Raw genomic sequence first — 19,931 nt, 5'->3', positions numbered from 1 at the left:
ACTTTTCAAATTATTGAATAATGGCTCTGATCTCTCTATGAACATATATAACAAAGGTATATTAATTTAAAGCACAAATTATTTTTAAGAATTTATGGAGAAATTATGATAAAAGAATAATAAAAATAAAGAAACTGGCAATGACTTCAAGAGGGTATAAAAAAAAGGATAAATGCAAATGGATATAACAGCATGACGAATATTTGGTATTTGCAAAATAATTAACTTTTATTCTAACATGAGAGAATTTTGAGTTTAACATTCTTCTTATTTATAAAAAAAAGTCTTACTGAGCTTGATCTTTTTACAGCATGTACTCATTGATTGACTGTAGAAAATTATAAAGACATGAGAGAAGGGGGTAACTAAAATCATCTTTGGTTTAATAATGATCATCGACAATCACTCCCTTACAGTTTTTGTTTAGTATTTAGCCCTTAACCCCCCCATGGGGATAAATCGAGAAAAAATCAATTTTCCAAATAATAATAATAATAATAATAATACAGTGAACCCTCACTTTACGCGGTCAATTGAACCCACGGCGACCCTCGTAAAGTGAGAAACGCGTAAAGTGAGCAACATAACATATGGGATTAATTGAAATAGAGACCGGGCCGACCCCCAAACTCCACTTTTTCAGACACAATACCTACATTGTAGTAAAAATAACTTCTTAATTTTATGATGGTATGCACACACAATTAATAATTAAGAGAAATATCAATAATATTCGGTTTTTTAACACTTACATTAGTAGAAAAGATAGCTGGGCACACGGGGATGGGGGGTTGGTTCCGTGGCAGAGGGCAGATTATTGGCCCTCACCTGTATCACTTGTATCAATTGTATCACTATCCACCACAAAGGCTTGCAGGGCCTCTTTCTCAAACCCCTCAAAGTCCATATCCTCACTATCATTATCACTATCACTGACTTGGGCCGGCTGTGGTGGGTGGCGGGTGAAGAACTCGGTAATGTTTTGATGACTGGGCGACCTTGTGCGCACCCTGCTCGCGCCGCTCTCCGCGTAAAAGGGTACACACACCGCAGAAAGTGAGCATTCCGGTTTCGGCAGGGTACCGCGTAAACATGGAAACACGTAAAGTGAAACCGCATAAAGCGGGGGTTTACTGTAATAATAATAATAAAAAAGGGCGGGAAAATAGGCAGGCGTCCCGGAACGTCACCCGAGGCGCGCTAGTCAGACGTTCTGGAACGTCACCCGGGGCCTAAGGGTTAAAGTGTGCCCCTCAAGCAAATTCACATATGTGGTAGGCTGGCTAGGGATTCATATAATCATGTTTAATTGCTCAAATGTGGGCGAGAAAAGTTATTACAACACAACAGTTGCGGGAGTCGTCCCTAAAGAGTTAATTGAATAATCACTTGCTTGTTACTCATTAAGCAGGACCTTAATGTACAGCAAAGTTATATGTGCAAAGATATATGTACAGTATATAAAAAAAATTAAAAATCACCGATGGCTTCATTTACATGTCAAAGACAACAATTTGTTGACAGCAAGAACAAAAGGTGCACAAAGTGAGGTACCGGTACATGAAAAGACAACAGTGACATCATAAGGAGATAGCATAGAACAACTAGTCATAGATTTAAATTCCCCAAGCAAACCCACATTCTTTGTCACAAGGTTGGTAGGTGCCCGAGCAGTATAACATCAATTTGGTTGTTGAGTAAATTGATACTGTACTGAGTCAACAGATAGTTAAGGTGGGTGGTCAAATCAGGGCAGGAGTGTATGGATTGTCTGCCTTTCTAAAGGTCTCTTCAAATTAAATTTGGTATTATATAAGTAAAGTTTAAATTTCATAATTACTAACTGTTTCTTGAGCCACGTGGATGAATTCCGGAGCCGAGGGTTTTGTTGTGGACTTGTACCGCTCTTGGCGTCTATCTCTGATTTCACGACACTTATCTTCAAAGTCAGTGTCCATTTCAGCCTTAATATATGCATAGGCTGTATCACGCAATGTGCAGGCACGGTGGCGGATGATTTTATCTGGGAAAAGAGATTTACAAACATACTACATGAAAGCAGAGCGATTTCCCCAGACACACGGTGTTATAACTGGAGTATGCTTTCCTGGGAGCCAATTTTCAGATATCTAACACAGCCTAAACTAAATACAGCACAAAAGATATAAAAACAAATTAATCAATACAGAATATCACTAAATGTGAAAATATGCTGATTAATAAATTCCATATATGCAAAAAATACTTGTAGTGGGAATTTGTATAGTGAGGAAAGTCTGTACTGTAATAATTTTTTTTTTATTTTTACTTCCTTTGCTACCTTAATTATACTGCGCTTAATTTTCACTATTATTCCCCATCATGTTAACAATTTCTTGAATTTACTTCATCCATTACATCTACTTATTTTGTATTGACTTAATTCACAGTTACTCCACATCAAAATTTATTCATGTATCCACATCTCCAAATATCTTTCCTTAATTTTAGTACAGTACAGTATTTACTTTGAATCATACTGACTTTACTTCTCCCATCACAAACACTCACCATCCCATCCTATTTCCTTCTAATTTCTCATTTCACCAGAATGTTCTTATCCTACTCCAATACTATTTTCCCTTAAATATTTTCTTCATCTCTCAACTATATGGACTGTATGTAAGTAATAGAGCAGGTGTGATACAAAAACTTAAATTAACCAACCTTCAGGATTGCGATCTGGATTGTACTCGAGAGCATTTTTGCAGATGAGGTCAATGTCACGAAGAAATTCCTGAGCACAGTCATATTCGTGCTGGTCGATTTTTGTCATCATGGTCTCCAGGTCCATTGGCTCCTTGATAATATCACGATAATCAGGGACTTCTTCTTCATCCACAGGTTTTGTGAAAATGTAAAATCTAGGGAAATAAAAAAAAAATAAAATAAACTACTGCAACTCAGAGTATATGATGACTCTCCCAATACTATTTAATGGAGGAAAATAAAATGCATTTAATTAAAAGACTCAATAAGAATATAAAATCAATTTTTCAGATAACCTGATGCTTCCATGTTAAATTCATTTTACATTCAAGAATATTTCATTACTTAATTGAAGGAACAAGGATATGAGATTTAACTGTCTGGCTTTAAGTCAATAGAATACTTGCCAGATAATGTGCAAATAACTGCAGGACAATAATATTGACCAAACCATGTATTCAAACTTTCCTTTCCTCAAACTAAAATTAGTATGAAGTTTAATAGATGGTTAGGATTATTAAGTGCAGTGTTTGAAGATGTTTTAGCTTTTTATTTTTTTATTTTTTTACAAATGATATTTCTTCCAAAGTACACAAAATTTTCAACCTGTGTAAGCCCTCAATAAAAAAAAAGCACTAGGATTTACTTGTAATTAGGAAACAAGTACAGTATTACATTTGTCTAAATAAAGTATTAACTCTTAAACCCAAGTTCTTTGCCTTTACGTATTAATCTGGCTACCAGCTTTTGTAATGCCTTCTCGTTACCTGCAATTAGGATATCATCTACACATCAATTATTGTATTTGATATATCACTTATTCATTAACTCTAATTCCCCCATCGCTACTTACAGCTTCTCATCCATAAATTTTTATTATATCAAGTTGGGAGACAAAACATAGCCATGGCTAACTCTCTGTTGCCAAACCCTAAACCAACTATAGTAGCATTGGGTTGAGGAGTGAGAAAACATAGATGGATTAACCAATCAACAAAGATATTGGTGCACAAAAAAAAAGGGGGGGGGGGGATGGTTCATGTGGATATCCAGCTGAGCTTTCCAACTTACGTTCTGTTTCTGGCCAGCTTTGCACAAATTTCACGGAGGAAAATCCTTAATTCCCTGAGTGTAGCCTCCTCCAATTCTTCTAGCCTTTTCATTTCTTTAGAATTTACCTTCCAGTGCTCAGGCTCTGGTGCTATTGGGAGCTCCTCCAAAGTTTTTTTATTTGAACGAACCTATGGAGTCATTTTAAAAGTTATTATTAAATATCTCATCTATTATTATGGCAATAAAGATTATGAAAAAGTGACATGCACAGCCACAACAAGAAATTTCAATCCATAACCAAAAGAGCATACTACTTTGTGCCATGAAAACTGGCAGAAGCATTGTTCAAATGTCTTCAGCACATGAAGGTTTTAATAAGCTGCCTTTTGGTTGACCAAACAACTGCAATCTCTCTGTCAAGTAGTTACAGTAATAAAATATAGTACATCTTTCTTAAGGGTGCAAAGACATAAGACAAGTTCTGGAATGTGGGAAAAGTAAAAGTACTCAACATAAACTGATTATTTTCTCCAAAATATTGCAAACACCAAAAATTTTATTCCACTGATAAGTCCAAGAAACACATCATTCCAATTTCTTCTAATATTACCTTACTTCTTAATACCACACCACAATCTTCACTGCCCTTACCAAGGCTTGCATACTTATACACAACAACTAATTTTTACTTCCAGGCCCAACCACTAATGTCAGGTTTCATGGGTTTAAAGCAAAGGTTTTGTTACAATTATATTCAAGTCACCTAGTGAAGAGCAGCTGGCCATTATTGAAGTAACATAACTACAGTACTTCCCATCTACAAAACCAAAGTTGAAATGGTAGATTGAATAAATCAATCTTTGTAATTTATAACAGGATTTGTTTTTTCATTCAATTGAAGTGATCACAAACCAATTTCTATTAACCTACTAAAATATCTATCTATCTATCTATCTATCTATCTATCTATCTATATATATATATATATATATATATATATATATATATATATATATATATATACTGTATATATATTACAATGACTTACGAAACTTCTGACCATCCTCAGCTTTGGTGAAGTCTGGGGCATAGTGCAAAAATTTTTTATAACGAATGACAGCACTCTATATGTAGTCATTCAAAAAACCATTTATACAAAATTGTGTTGAGACAATATGACACTGGATGAAGGATCTTGACAGCCCTACCTAGACAACAGGAATTGTAGTGTTCATTCTGAAATTCATCAACCCCTCAAGTACAGAGAGTTTTTGGGTGACTACATAAAAAAAACACTGCTTCCCGTTCCCTGTATCTTCTCAGCATACACCTTGAAAAGCTTACTCTGGACAATGCCTAAATAAAGGAACACTATACAGGTACACCACCGATTGTCCGGGAACTGATGGTCCAGCACCTCCTTTAGTCTGAACAAAATTATGAGAGGGTACTTACCCCCCCCCCCCCCCACTCCCAGCCAGGGTGAAGGTCGTTTTAGGCTAAAAGTTTTTATCATATCAATGTAGCTGACTAGACCGAGCAGAATAAAAATTACTTTGCTGGAATTCTTGTAAGATCGTGGTTAATTTGAGTATAAACATCACATAGTTTGCACAAGAGATAGAAATTTTAGTCTAGTGTAGTACATTGAGTACAAAGTGTGTACAGTAATGTTGCTCAAAATTATGTTTTTTTTTCACATTTAATTTACATTTAACATTTGTTTAATTTATGTTTATAGCAGTCCATGGTGTTTTAGAAACACGGGAGGTGTATCATTAGTGGGTCAGAGGTATATTGATGATTTATTATTACCTGACCTCGGTCGGTCCAGCAAAACGGATAATCCGACAAGGCTTTGGAACTACGGGTGCCGGAAAGTCGGTGGTAGACCTGCAATAATTTTCCCTGACCAAAACTACATAATATTGCTGAAAATTATAATAAGATAAACTTAAGACAATAACCTTTACCATGAGGAATTACCTTTTGCTTTGCAAGCATATCCGTGTAAAATATGGTTTTAAAAAACTGTCTCCTCTCGGCTTCTAAAGGGTTGGATACTGTCATCATTTCTTCACGATAGACACTAAATAGCATCTGTACCTGGAGATTTAAGAACAATATTTCATCTAATCAATCAAAATGTAACACAATATTACAATATCATAAAATATTTTTGGATGTTCCTGGCCAATATAATTTTACCTCACATCAGCAGAATTCTTCAGAGGCAGTGTTTAATCAGGCATGACTACTGTAATATTAATACTGTATCATCTTATACTGTACAGAGTTGTCAATGACTGACTGATAAGGTCACCTAAAATTCTAACTTGATCGGTTGTTTTATTTCCAACCGTATCAGTTAATGACTCTTAAGAGACTGTTTATTGTGATGAATATATACTAAAGTTACACTGAATGAGTAAATGGTGAATGAAAATCTGGTTTAAGGAGCTTGTGTGTTAAAATAGGTAAATTCAAAGAAATTCTATTCGAGATAACGAGCAAAATTACTAGTAAACCAGCTAGCATTAACCTTCATGGAGTGGGAGTGGTCATGTTTTGTCATTGGTTGAGTGGCCAGCTGGGCTAGTGCACTCATAAACTCGTTTTCACACACACGTGATTGCACTGTCATGGGAAACATTTGTATTATAACTAATAAAATGATTACTATAATAATTGTATAACATAAGTATGTTATTAATTAATGCACAAAAAGTAATCTAAAGTTAATTAGGTAAGTGTAATATAATCTTCAACTGTATTGTTATGTACAGTAATATCTAAATAAAGTACTGTACAATAAGACCAAAATGTACATCATGCCAGAGGATTCTGACAAACAATAAAGCCAGCAGATATGATGCTTGGGTAATCAAGGCAATGGGATGAAAAGCCAAGAAGTTTGATATTGTTTTCAACATGATTTAAGAATCTGAAATTGCAGATTTTTCAGAATCAGAAACAAGTAATTTTTCAATGGTTTTAGGATAGCATACAGTTCAACTGTAAAATTTGAGACATCTTTTTGGTATGTTCCCATTGTTAGTGCAGCTTGGAAATACCATGAAATAACATGGTGGAATGATGAGGTGGACAGATGAGTGGTGACAAGAAGGAGTACCTGGAAGTCCAGATGGGGCCAGAAGAGAGGTTTACATGGTTAAGAGTAGTGAACAGGATACCTTTGCATATACAGTAAGCTGAATAATGCAGATGCTGGAGGTGAGGTATACAGAATAGCAATAAGAATACAGGTAGTGGGTAGATACAGGGACCTAGCTGGTGAAAAGTGTATGAAAAATGACTCTGAAAATGTGATTACTGATAAAGAGGAAATCAAGGAAGCTTGGAGATAATATTAAGATCATTTGCAACAGAGCACTAAAAGAACACCTAGAAAGTATTATGCATGAATGATACGAGGGTGGTTTCTGAGAATGTTAAATGTCAAAGCATTTTAGGGTGAATGAATGAAACTACAACATAAGAAACATTAGGGAAAATATTTTATCAATTACAAAAATTTTGCATTACTGTAAACATATGGATGTAGCCAAGAAAATACAAAATGCACCATTCTCATTAACGCTGTACTTACATCACTATCCAGTTCATCATATGGCACATCTGATGTAGCTAACAACAACAATGGAGATGAAGGATCCATATCAAGCAGAAGAGACATGAAAGTTGCACGTAAGGTTTCTGAAGTTGTTCCCCACCACTGTTCGATGTGTGGGACATAAATGATGCTCGGCAGACTACGGCGTGCCTCATGAAACATCTGTAAAAAAAAATACATTCATAAATGCCATCTGATACAGTACATGAAAGACTTGGAACACACTTTTACTGTGCAAAAGTGTCTTTCTAAGGAGTGGGCTAAGGTATACCCATGTAACTGGAAATTCATGATTAAAATAATCATCGCCAAGGATAGCAAAACCACAAGATTCATCACCCTAACATAATTATGGAAATGCTTCAAACCAACTTATTAAGTATTGCCTGTTAATTATTTTTTATCAAAGGTCCACTATCAAGAACCAGACAATAGTGGCATTACATTCAGTAATATAAATTCACCTCAAACATTATATGCTAAAATTCTGCAATACTGCATAGACTTATGTATTACCACCTCCCCAAATTGTGACCCAGAGCTGAAAACAAACGTTTCATAGAAATAGTGCATTGAAATCAATAAAGGGGCAGAACTTCTATTTGCCATTGGATTTCCTTAAGTTCACTTATTCCTTTTAAGATTTAACTACGGTACTGTGTTTCATTGTCTTCTTTCCTTCCCAGGAATGTTCCTACCCAAGAAATTTTAGACTCTATGCCCCCAAAGAAATGAGTGAGAAACCAAACTGGCCCAATGACCTAGGCCACACCCTACTCCCAAAGGTACTTAAGTAGGTACATGTATTGCCATTCCAAAAGAAATTCCAGATATGATTGGCATCTTGACAACACTTTTCTTATTAAGACAATGTGGTCTACTAACCTATCCATTTACCCTTAGTCAAAGAAAAAAATTGAAAAGGGACTCTTGTCAAACCAGGTTATTAGGAGAAAATCCTGGAGGCAGGATGACATCTAGGATTTCCAACATAAATTAAACCCTGTTCCTAAAGAATTCCATGGCCTGGATTACAAAACCTCCTCTAACTGGTCAACAGATCCCCCAAGATGGCATGAGCCCAAGATCAAGCCTTACTATCCAATGCCTTAATAAATATATTTACAATCTAACAATTGACACTTTGCATCCTACCAGTCTGTCAGCTTTACACCAAGCTAACTGCAAAAGCCACTTACACTAGTTGACCATGCATGCCCGAGTCCCCATCTCACAAATTCTATATTACCCTCATATTTCCTCATTTATTTTTTATACACATAATTTATTCAAAATTCATAAATTAAGTAAAAGCATAATGAAAAAACTGGATAGAAATTAACTACAAACAATGATCTTTGGCTATGCATAGCAATGAAACAGAAAAATAAATGTGTTTTTTAATGAGGGTGTTCATTCTTTGGGGGTGGGGGACCAATCAATGGTGACTAATCCTCAAAATTCCAGATTCATATCAGTTCTGGGGTGTATGCACATCTCCAAGCCAAAATTCAGCTCTCTATCTTCAAAAGTGTAGCCATGCATAGCAAACTTCCACACATACAAACAGACAATGTGCTTATATATAAAGATTCATGAGTTGTGTAAAAGTATACTGAAGACAAATTATGATAATCTTCATATAATTTGAGGAGTATAAGTGGAATACAGATTGTATATTTTTTGTGGAAAACCACATTAAAATGACGAGCAGATGTGATTTGATTTGATGCATGCAAAATATCAAATGCAACAGTGTTAATAGGAAATAATTATAAGACTAACCCAAAAGGTCTCTTGGTGTCCAAAACACCAAACACCACCAACCTGGATATACTTCTTACAGCTAAACTATGGAACAAGAATCTATCACACAAAAATAATCCCCTAAAACATTCTAAAATACACACAAGCCAGTCCTCCATAAAGGGCACCACAAATGCCTTCCTAAAGTCCTACTACTGTACTTTAAAACTAGAAAATGATGGTTCTTAGGCATATTAGACCAGAGGAAATCCTTCTGCCAACAAGGCATTCTAAGAACAGTGCAGGAGAAGTGAACTTCACATATCATCCTAAAATCCAATTCCCCTCTGATTGGGTCATTAGCTCATCTGCCCTTAGCATGAAAGGAGTGCATCTTTCACTTCTTCCTTAAGCAGTATGAGAATCACATGCTAATTCTTGGAATACAAAGTGCAGATGAAGGGTTAATCCCCTTTACACATACATTCACTACCTCATCCAACATATGATTCTTGTTTCCTTTACTCTCTGACAACAGTTGACCATGAAAGACCATCCTCTGGTCCCTTCCACAAAAAATTATTATAATTGAATCATTCAGAAAATTCCAACTGCGATTAAAATTATCTAGGGCTGGTGCAATCAGAGGGCACTGAAACTATATCCTAGGACCCTTCCATTAAAGCCATAAACAGTTCAAAATGGGAGGCAGAAGTAACACCGTAACATTTTTTTAATACCCACTATCCTTGGTCTCACCCTGCTTGTGATCTAAATTAGTGATGCAAATAAAAATACATCGGGCCATATTATCAACATGAAAATATACAGGAAGGTAGCAAGTCAAGATGGTATCACAAACAAAATAAAAAAAATTGCAAACAAATTTATAATGCTCAAAAGACTGCCATACAACATTTTTAACATTGCAAAATATAAAACTCTGCATTAGGGACATAATAATCCAAAATTTATTTACTCTTTAAGACTTTCTTGGAAACTTTATACAGTTTAAGTAAGGTGACCTTGACATCATGATAGGCCAATCACCGAGAGCAGCACCGAAAGCTGGGGCACCAGTGACAAATAACAACCAAACACTAGGAATCATAAGTTGTACTGTCAAATATAAAGATAGAAGATCCATCAATTTTATCAGTCTCTCATACATTCCACACCTTGACGACTGATGGAAAGCATACCTTCAAAACGATGTATCAATAGAAAAGGTGCAATGCAGTGTCACTAGGATTATTCCTGAACTGAATCATCTCAATTATTCAAGTAAGACTGATGGCCTTTGGAGTGACAACTCTTCAGACATATGGTATCAAAAGAAGGCAGACCTCAGAAACATATTCATAATCTTAGAAGGAATATGGAAGACATACATCTAGATTTATTTATTCTTTTTTTTTATTTTTTGAGATGCAAAATGCCCAAACACAAGGAATCACAGTTTCACGCTTGCCAACATGTCATGCAGAATAAATTTAAGGATGTACTTCTTCATGCAGTGTGGTAGATGTATGGAACAGTCTACCAGCTCAAGCTGTGGAAACAGAACAGTACTGGGCTTCAAAATAAACCTGGGAAAGACTCTCAGATTGGATAAATTAAGTATAAAGGCAATAATTCTGGGCTTTTATTCTGAATGCCAAATGACACCTCCTATAGACTGTTCACTTGAACCTTACTACCGAGCCCTTGGGTCAGTTTGTAACAAGGCAGCTGATTAGCTGGCAAATAGATGTGGGAAAGGGCACTAGTACTTTAGTACTGTATTTATACTCTGGTATGTTGATCTTAGATAATTATCGCACTTAGCGAAGCAAAAATTAGCTTGTGAAAATCAGTGAAAGTTTCAACATCCTCCACTGCACTCAGTGATGTCATGCAGCGACGAGGAATTTACGTCTCGGGATTTGTTCTTGATGTTCGTGTTCTCTTCAAAATATTTATGTTAACAGAATATCTCACAAGCTAACTTTTGCTTCAAGCGCAGAAATTATCAGGGATCAAGACAGAATAGTTATTATCACTTAAAATATCATAATATAAATATGCCAGGTAGTAGGTAGTAGGCAGCTTCCAAACAGGGTGGTACTACCGCCTGGGAAGATATTGGAAGCATAATGTGCTGTCTAATGGTAAACCCTGCTGCCATATGGCATCTCAAAAATTGTGACCAAGCCCCAGGTTGCTGATTTGTCTTTCTGCCTCATTTTCACACAATTGCTGGGTCTCAATTGCCTCTCTTACTATTGACAACAAAACATATACAGTATAACCTTTCTCACTTTTGATCTGTTCTATTTTTTTATTCTCCTATGATATCAGTTGACAATAATATTAAAGCGAGGCCTTCTCGGATGGGTCCCACTGGTCGGGAAGGTTGTGGACCCCAGGGACGACCTGATCATCATCAAATACTGGGGCCTCAACTGACGTCACCACGGTTGCTGGAGAATCGGCCTTTTTCACACTTCATTTTTCCAACATTCGCGGCCTGAGATCCAACTTTCCTTCTGTGGAGCACCATCTTTTAACCTCTTCCCCGAACTCTTAACTACTATTTGAACGTTACTGACCAAAGCAGATTCACCCAAACCTTTTCAAGTTTCCAACTACAACCTTTATACCTCTTTCCATTCTAAGGAGGTGTATGCACCTACTGCAACACACGTTCACCTATAGCTTGAGTCACGGATCTTGATTCTTCTCTTCATGATGTCATCTGGTTCAAAATATCTCTACCAACTATGACTATTTTTTTTTCTATACTGTTCTCCCAACTCTACCAACTCTTTAACTATCTCACTTCTTGCCATGAGTCGTTGCTATCCACACACCCCAACACTGAGATCCTCTGCCTAGGGGACTTCAATGTACATCACAGAGAGTGGCTTGGCTCTGCAAGGGATGACCCAGGTGAAACTGAGGCACTCTTTTTCCTTACTTAATGATCTGGAACAAATAATTAAACAACCTACACGTGTTCCTGATCGACACGGATCAACTTACTAACATTCTTGATCTTTGTTTTACCTCTAACCCCTCACACTATTCATACTCAATTTCTGCCCCTTAGAATCTTCTGATCACATTTTTATTTCTATTAACTCAAACAGGGCACGACCATTTCCCCACCCCCTTCTAAATGCCAACTATGGCACTATCAGAGGGCAAACTGGCGATTCTTGCAAAAATTCTTCTCTGACCATTTCTCTGTGAATGTCGGTCACACAAGAACAACCCGTTACAGTACATCCTTCTTCTGTGTATCCATACTCATACAATCTGTCTCACTTCAAAAAGCTGGTTTTCCGGTATCTTCGTGGTGTATGTTAATATAATCTTTTTCTTTTCTATTTTTTATTTCTTTTTACTCTCATTTTTTCGCCCCCAGGCCCCGTTGTGGGTTGATGACCTGTGCCGGGTGGGCTATTGCCTGTAGTATAAAATAAATAAATAAATAAATAAAATAAATAAAATAAATAAAAAATTAAAAAAATTAAAAATGTAGTGACCTTCTGTGTCCATCTACCAGCCAATCAGCTGCCTCGCTATAAAATGACCTTAGGCCTCAGTTGCAAGGTTTGAGCGAAAAGACAGTAATCTCCCCATTAGCCAGAATCTCCAGTCCCAAGAACTCTCCAATAGCAAGAATGAATTTTGAACCTTCCGGAAAAACTCTCTCCATTCTGGGCATTGTTCCCTCGCTTGCTGCTGTTTTTGCATACAATTATTTTGTACAGTACTGTACATTACAGTACCAGGACACAATCAGCCAAGTATACAGTGTTAAAGAAGTGTTAAGATGTAATAAAGTGATTACAGTTATCTGTACTGTACATTCAGTGTGAAAGTATTGTACTGTACATAGCAGTGGACAGTGTATGCCTATTGTAGGCTAGTGTGTTGAGGTGTATGTACAGTACACAGTGCGTGTACAATCCCTCCTTCATGGAGGGAGAGGAGAGTGACAGTTAGCAACACTTGCTACAGTAGATGGTACAAGACAAAGGCAGGCCATCCTGTAACATCCTACATCCTAGCATCATTTGGCCTGTCTGCATGACAACCTCATGACAACAGTATCTGCTGTTGAGTACAGTATACCGTATATACTGTAGTATAATTTGTTCATTTACATTAAATTGTACATGTACAATACAGTGGTTTTTGCATAAATAAATACAGCTCTGTGTCTGTCCGTGCAAAATGCGCTGTTTAGTCTCTCAAAAAACTTTCCTTGGCATCCAGAAACATTCCGGGAATGTGCGATAGTATCTGCCCATGCGAGATGCGTAGGTTAGACTCTCAGAAAACTTACCCCAGTACTCGAAAAAATTCCAGGGATGAGAAACTCGTCTCAATACCCGGAAATCTCTCATTCCCGGAAGAGCTCGACACCAATTATTCCGGCTAATGGGGATATCACTGCATAGACACTTTTATGGGACAAAGGTTGTGTTGGGAAATTTACTACAGGTATATTGTGAATTACCTGTCAGGGGTCCTAGGAATCCGGTTCATGAAAGTACTGACTGGACTCAGGTCATTCAATCCAGGTGTAGTTAAAAAAAAAAAAAAAAAAAAAAATTCTATTTCAACCTTATCATTCATTATATTCTCCTAATTGTGCAATTAACATTATGCATTCTGATAACTACCAAATCTAAAAACACAACACCTCTTCACGAAAGCAAACACAAACACTTCATTAGGATAAACTTTTTGTATAACTCATTTAAGACTTACCTGTGCACATGCTTCTTCGGGTGCTCGTGCTGATACAGAATATAATGCCGCAAGATCCAATTTATGAGTAGGGACCCTTTCAAGCGAATGAATAATTGCTGGTGCTAGATGAGTGCTCTGACCTTGAGTTCTCAACCCAGTCAGTAGTAATCTTGGTCTGTGTGTAGTATTTCTCTTCATGTTTGATGGAAATTTTGAAAAGGCTTGAGGAAAGCTTTCTGCCAGTAATCTTAGAGCTCTATTGAGTGAGGACTGGAGTAAAGGTTGTACAATAGGGCTGAGACGTCGACCAACACTGGCAGCTGACCTCTGTCCTGATGCAACTAACTTCTTCATTGCCACTCGAAAGTGACACAATTTTATCTGTTGCCAAAACATTATAAAATATAATAAGCTGTAAGTGTTTCATCTATATGAAGTAAACTTGGATATACTGTATTAAGATTTAGTAATTTCATGTGCAGTATACACGATTTACCTACAAACTAAGAACAACTTTTTTACACCATACTTACATTTATTGTAGACACATCAATTAGAAGTTTCTGTTTGGATGAGTAGATCTGTGGATATTTACTTTTGAGAGCTATTAAAGCTGATTCAGCACAGAGTGACTTTAAATCAGCACCACAATAGCCAACAGTCTGCTCTGCTAAGTACTGTAAAACTCGTTTACTTGGAAGTGGGTCCCAACTCTTGGTGTGAATCGTTAAAATTTGTAGACGTGCCTGTCACGAGAAAGGAACTTTTTAAGACATTAAGGTATTCATGCCAACAATTTATTTGGTCAGCATCAATACACTGCATATATACTGTTGCTGTAATAGAAATGTGCAGGGATGAAAAGGAAGTCTGAAGTGAAATAAGTTCTTGGGCGACCATCTTTATTCCCCATAACCTTATGTCAGTTGAAGAATCACCGTAGTACTACTACTACTACTACTACTACTACTAACTGTTTACATTTAATGCATTTCTATTACCAATAGTATCAGAGCATACTTGAACCTGGTCACATGAGAAGTTATCAATTTATCTATATAACAACTTAAAGGCACTTTTAGTAAAATTAAGGTAAATACACAAGCATCAAGACCTACATGTCTATTATAATAAACATGTCCTTAACTCTAGTACAGGAAGCCCCCCAACTTACGAATGCCAGCCAATACGAACAAGGTTAAACTTTAAATTTATACTATTCTATTTGCCTGATATCACCGCCTGCAGGGAACCTCGGGGACAGTGTTAATAAAATGTTAGAAACAGTTTAGTTTTGAGATGAGTGAAGATGTAGGAGAGGGGGAGTGGAGCGAGCTGAAGGGATGTTTACAGCTGAGCAGTCCTGGTTTCTGCTGAGTAGACAGTTCTGCAGGTGGCAGTGACTGTCTGGCCTTCTATGTACTCTCAGACCACCCCCTTACAGCCATACTGTCAACATCTCCACCCTCTGCTGGCATTAGACCCGTAACACGTAAGAGTGAATTTGGTGTATCAAATAATCAGCGTATACGAGAATTATTTATCTTATAATTGTACATTCTTTAATATAAGCCTTAGGCAAGATTATAGATGTAAAAGTAAATGAATAGCTCAATGCTGTTCTGTTACTGTGTCCTGCTATGATTATTGTGTCTACAATAATTACGTTAAGCCTTTACATCATGCGTTAAGGAATTGATTCACTGATATGTAATTTGTATTAACAGGTTATGACCAAATTATATTGTTCGTGTCCATCGTGACGGGTCTCATACTACAAGTCCACAATCGTCTTAATTGGCGATTACACCTGATGACTTATTTTTTTACTTTCATTTACCATATTTTGTCATTTATTTCTTCTTTTCTCTTAAATTTAGTGATTTTAGATAGATATAAGGACTTAGGCTATGATATAGTGGGATTTTAAACATTGTTCTGTAAGTATGGTATGCACATAGCATGTGTTTTGACTTGAGAACATCCTCAGGAACGGAACCCATTCGTAACCTGGGGACCCCCTGTAGTGTTAAACATAGTACCTGACAATTTCCACATCCCTTAAATGCTCCCAGACATTTCTTTTTTAATCATTTTGTTGATGAAATTCTAATATCTAATCAGTTTTCCACTTTCATTCATTATATAGTACACAATCTCCAACGAAATACGAGGTCTGACAATTAAGTTCGCAAACTCACATCATGGCTCAACAGGCAGCAGCACTATAATGACTGTGAGTATTGTGTGTGTGTGACCTTGATCCTTTCTCTTACTACTCCAGTTGTGTCGTCGATCTCAAGTGAATCAAACTTGTGCAGTGGCAGCTATTGTATTAAGAGTGTTTTCTGGTTTTGTCGCAATAATGACAGATACCTGTATTGTTTTAAAGCAAAGAATGAACATCAAGTTTCTTGTGAAACTGGTGAAAACTGGGCCTGAAATTTGAGACATGATAACCCAAGTTTATGGGGATAATGCACTTAAGAAAACATCAGTTTACGAATGGATTAAGCGATTTTCTGAGGGAAAAGAAGATGTGACAGACAATGACAGAGGACGACCAACAACGAGCAGGACAGAGGAAAACGTTGAAAAAATTGTGCGAACTGAGAGGCAACTGACAGGGAAACAGTTGGAAAAGGTTTTGACAGAGGATTTGAAGATGAGGAAAATCTGTGCGGAAATGGTGCGGAAAAATCTCAGTGACGAACAAAAACAAGGAAGAGATGAAATTTGCTCAGACCTTTTGGAAAGAGAAGCTGGAGATGACCTGCTTCACCGAGTCATTACTGGTGATGAGTCATGGGTCCACCAATACGACCCTGAAACGAAACGCCAGAGCGCTCACTGGAAGACAGCAAACTTGCCGCCCCCAAAAAGTGTAGCAAGTCAAAGTAGAAAGTGAACACAATGATAATCACTTCTTCCAATTCTAAGGGTGTAGTTCACAAAGAATTTGTTCCCGCCAGGGCAGGGAGTGAACCAGTTTTACTATCTCACCGTGCTTAAGAGACTCAGAGAAAAGGTTAGACAAAAACACCTTGAACTATTTGCTGGAAACTAAGTGGATTTTGCATCATGATAATGCCCCAGCGCACACGGCATTGGTTGTGCGGGAGTTTTTGGCCGAGAAACAAATTACCTTGCAGGAACCCCCCCCCCCCACTCACCTGATCTGGCCCCGCGTGACTTTTTTCTATTTCCTTCACTGAAGAAACACATCAAAGGGATGCATTTTCAAGACGTGGATGGCATTCAAATTAGCCCGATGGCAGCTATAAAAGCTATTCCAGAAAGTGAATTCCAGAAATGTTTCCAGGGGTGTAAGAAATACTGGCTTTCGTGTATAGCATCGCAAGGGGAATACCTGTACTGTACTTTGAAGGGGACCACAGCGCAGATACTCAGTAAGGTATGTACCGGCACCTGTAGTATGAGTTCGCAAACTTAATTTTCAGACCTCATATTGCAAAGTAAACCTCATTCACTCCATAATTCTCAGAATTAATAAACTTTACCTAAGCAACCTAAATTTTCTTAGCTTTGTTCATTATATGACTGTATCAAAATCCTTTTGTGTCTTAAGTTACATACCTTCATTGATGGAAGAGGAAAACTGAATTCTCGATCAAAGCGGCCCGGCCTACGAAGAGCAGGATCAATGGCATCAATTCTGTTTGTTGCTCCTATTACAACAACTTCTCCACGGGAATCTAGTCCATCCATAAGAGCTAGAAGCGTAGACACTATACTGGAGTGGATCTGATCCTGTCTAGATGAACGAACTGGAGCAAGTCCATCAATTTCATCGAAGAAGATTATGGATGGACGCAGCTGATAAGCCTGAAAAATGGAGCCCAAGCATTATAATAAACCTATAAACCCATACTTACACAAAACACCAAAAATAAAATATAATGACAATGAAATTAAAAACACTATTTTGCGTTGCCTTTAACAATGGCAAGAGGACCTTCTCTTCACTTGAAAGGAAAGTTGTATGCAACCAGCATGATATTTATGATGTTGTATGGTTGTTACACATCACATAAAATGTGATGTCGAGAGATAGGAAACCCTACTCAGAGCTATGAAGGTGGCTGAATATTGAGACTATTGGTGGTTTTGTGAGGAGGTGGGCTTTTATGATTCAGGCTTGTGGAAAGATTGAAGGAAACCAAGTGGGTTAAGAAATGATTGAGTTTAAATGTGGAAAGGAGGAGAGTTAGAGGTAAGCCAAGAATGACATGGGAGGGGTGTGAGAAATTATCTCCGAGATAAGAACCAGATAAGAGAGGCTGCAAGAGACCAAACAGCTTGGAGATCTGCCATCAGGTAGTCACAATTAACCCATGCAAATATAAAAAAAATGCCCATGAAATAATGGTGGCAGAGAATGTGGTGGTGATAATTATGTCAACTGACTTTGGGGGAGAAATTTGCTGCTGAAATAATAAGAGTAAACCATATTTGTGGCTTTGTTGTGGAAGAAGAGTTCCATAGCATAACACATTTATTTTACAACATTAATACAGTCATGCGTCGCTTTACGTCCGTCCGAACGTCACATTGCATATACGTCCGTGGCCCATAAAAATAATAAGAAAATAATAGGGATAAAAAAAATCCGTTCAGACAACGGGACGTAGCAGACGTAAATGGCCTTAGAGTGGGTGCGCTCACGCATGCATCACGTGTTCTTAAACAAAATAGATTGTGCTGCCAGGCATATGATGATACAGTACAGTATCTACTGTATACTGTATATCCATAATATTTTTGATAGATATAAGAAATGCCTATGTTACTCGTTTATGTTTTTTGGCTATTGTAGTGTACAGTACAGTACTTTTAATTTGATTTCCTTACTTACGAAATAAAAAGTTTACAAACTGTATAACAGTGTATGCTTGGTTTTGCCTCGTCGGCAGCGCCGCAGCATCATCAGCATCCAAATAATTTTAAAATGTAAATCTTAATTTTAATTTACTGTATACAGTACGTATATAGAAATAAGAAAAGTCCATCAGATTTAAGGATACGATACTGCATCTACCTCTCAATCAGTGAACAGAGTACTGTTTAATTTTACTTTACTATACAGTACTGTACATGCTTTACTGTACGTAAATTATACCTGTATTTTTTTACTACAATATATTAACTAATGTAGACATTATGTTATTTTATTAGCCTTCTTAACCTCTGTGTTTCATTAGTTGTGTACATCATCTAGTGAATTTAGTCAATATTGTACAGTACAAGTACACTGCAATATTCCACATATACGTAAGTATAAATACAAAGTTCACAATGTGATGTTCGGACAACGTCCAATTCGGTTAACGTCACGTTTCCAAGAACGTAACTAGGGACGTTAAGTGAGGCATGACTGTATTAAAAGAATGAAAATGAATGATGGAAAATATGTATGTACAGGTATATACTGTACTGTATTGCATTTGTTCCTGGCCATCCAACATTAATGAAAAGGTTGGAAAGTGAAAAAAATATTATATACAGGAAAGTCTCTGGTAACGACGGTTCTACTGACGACGATTCATATTTAAGACCCTGGTTAATTTAGGACCCAATTCAGTTTACACCATAATTTTCTTCATATTTACGATGAAAATAGAAATAAAAATAATGTAAAATTTCATTTTCATATAAATAATAACTAAATCCCAATATGCATTAAAAAAAGAAGAAAAAACGCCTTGCACACGGAGGATGCCGGGCTTGTGAGTGGTAACGCCAGTAGCAGCTTGGCGAGTCTTGTTTTTACAGATCTGAACAGGAAAAGGAGAAAAACATTCTCTGGTTTCTTACGGCGTTTTTGCATCCCTATTCAACATGAGCAAGAGAGCAAGTGAGCTAGTTCAAAAGTAAAAAAAATGTGAATAAGCTTAGCCGAGAAAGTAGATGTGCTAAGACGATACGAAAAGGGTGAGAGGTCTGTGGATATTATATGGAGCAAGCAATGAACATATTTTCTGAA

At 37.0% G+C, this 19,931-nt stretch overlaps 1 protein-coding gene across 3 annotated transcripts in view; it reads right to left on the bottom strand.

The window, feature by feature from the left end:
• The window catches only part of LOC121867314 (ATPase family AAA domain-containing protein 2-like), a 78,237-nt gene that overhangs the window by 10,611 nt on the left and 47,695 nt on the right, over positions 1–19,931 (bottom strand). For all 3 annotated transcript variants that reach the window (XM_042367220.1, XM_042367221.1, XM_042367222.1), the window contains 8 exons: positions 17,525–17,773; positions 14,461–14,673; positions 13,946–14,308; positions 7,412–7,597; positions 5,788–5,907; positions 3,820–3,989; positions 2,707–2,903; positions 1,845–2,023 (listed from right to left, as the gene is read on the bottom strand). In XM_042367220.1, coding sequence (XP_042223154.1) covers positions 1,845–2,023; positions 2,707–2,903; positions 3,820–3,989; positions 5,788–5,907; positions 7,412–7,597; positions 13,946–14,308; positions 14,461–14,673; positions 17,525–17,773 — 1,677 coding nt within the window. The remainder of the gene's footprint in view (positions 1–1,844; positions 2,024–2,706; positions 2,904–3,819; positions 3,990–5,787; positions 5,908–7,411; positions 7,598–13,945; positions 14,309–14,460; positions 14,674–17,524; positions 17,774–19,931) is intronic.

Source organism: Homarus americanus, unplaced genomic scaffold (genome assembly GCF_018991925.1).
Source record: "Homarus americanus isolate GMGI-L3 unplaced genomic scaffold, GMGI_Hamer_2.0 scaffold6317, whole genome shotgun sequence".
Taxonomy (NCBI): Eukaryota; Metazoa; Arthropoda; class Malacostraca; order Decapoda; family Nephropidae; genus Homarus; species Homarus americanus.
Note: the sequence above shows the minus strand (reverse complement) of the source record. Positions and strands in the feature narration are given on the sequence as shown.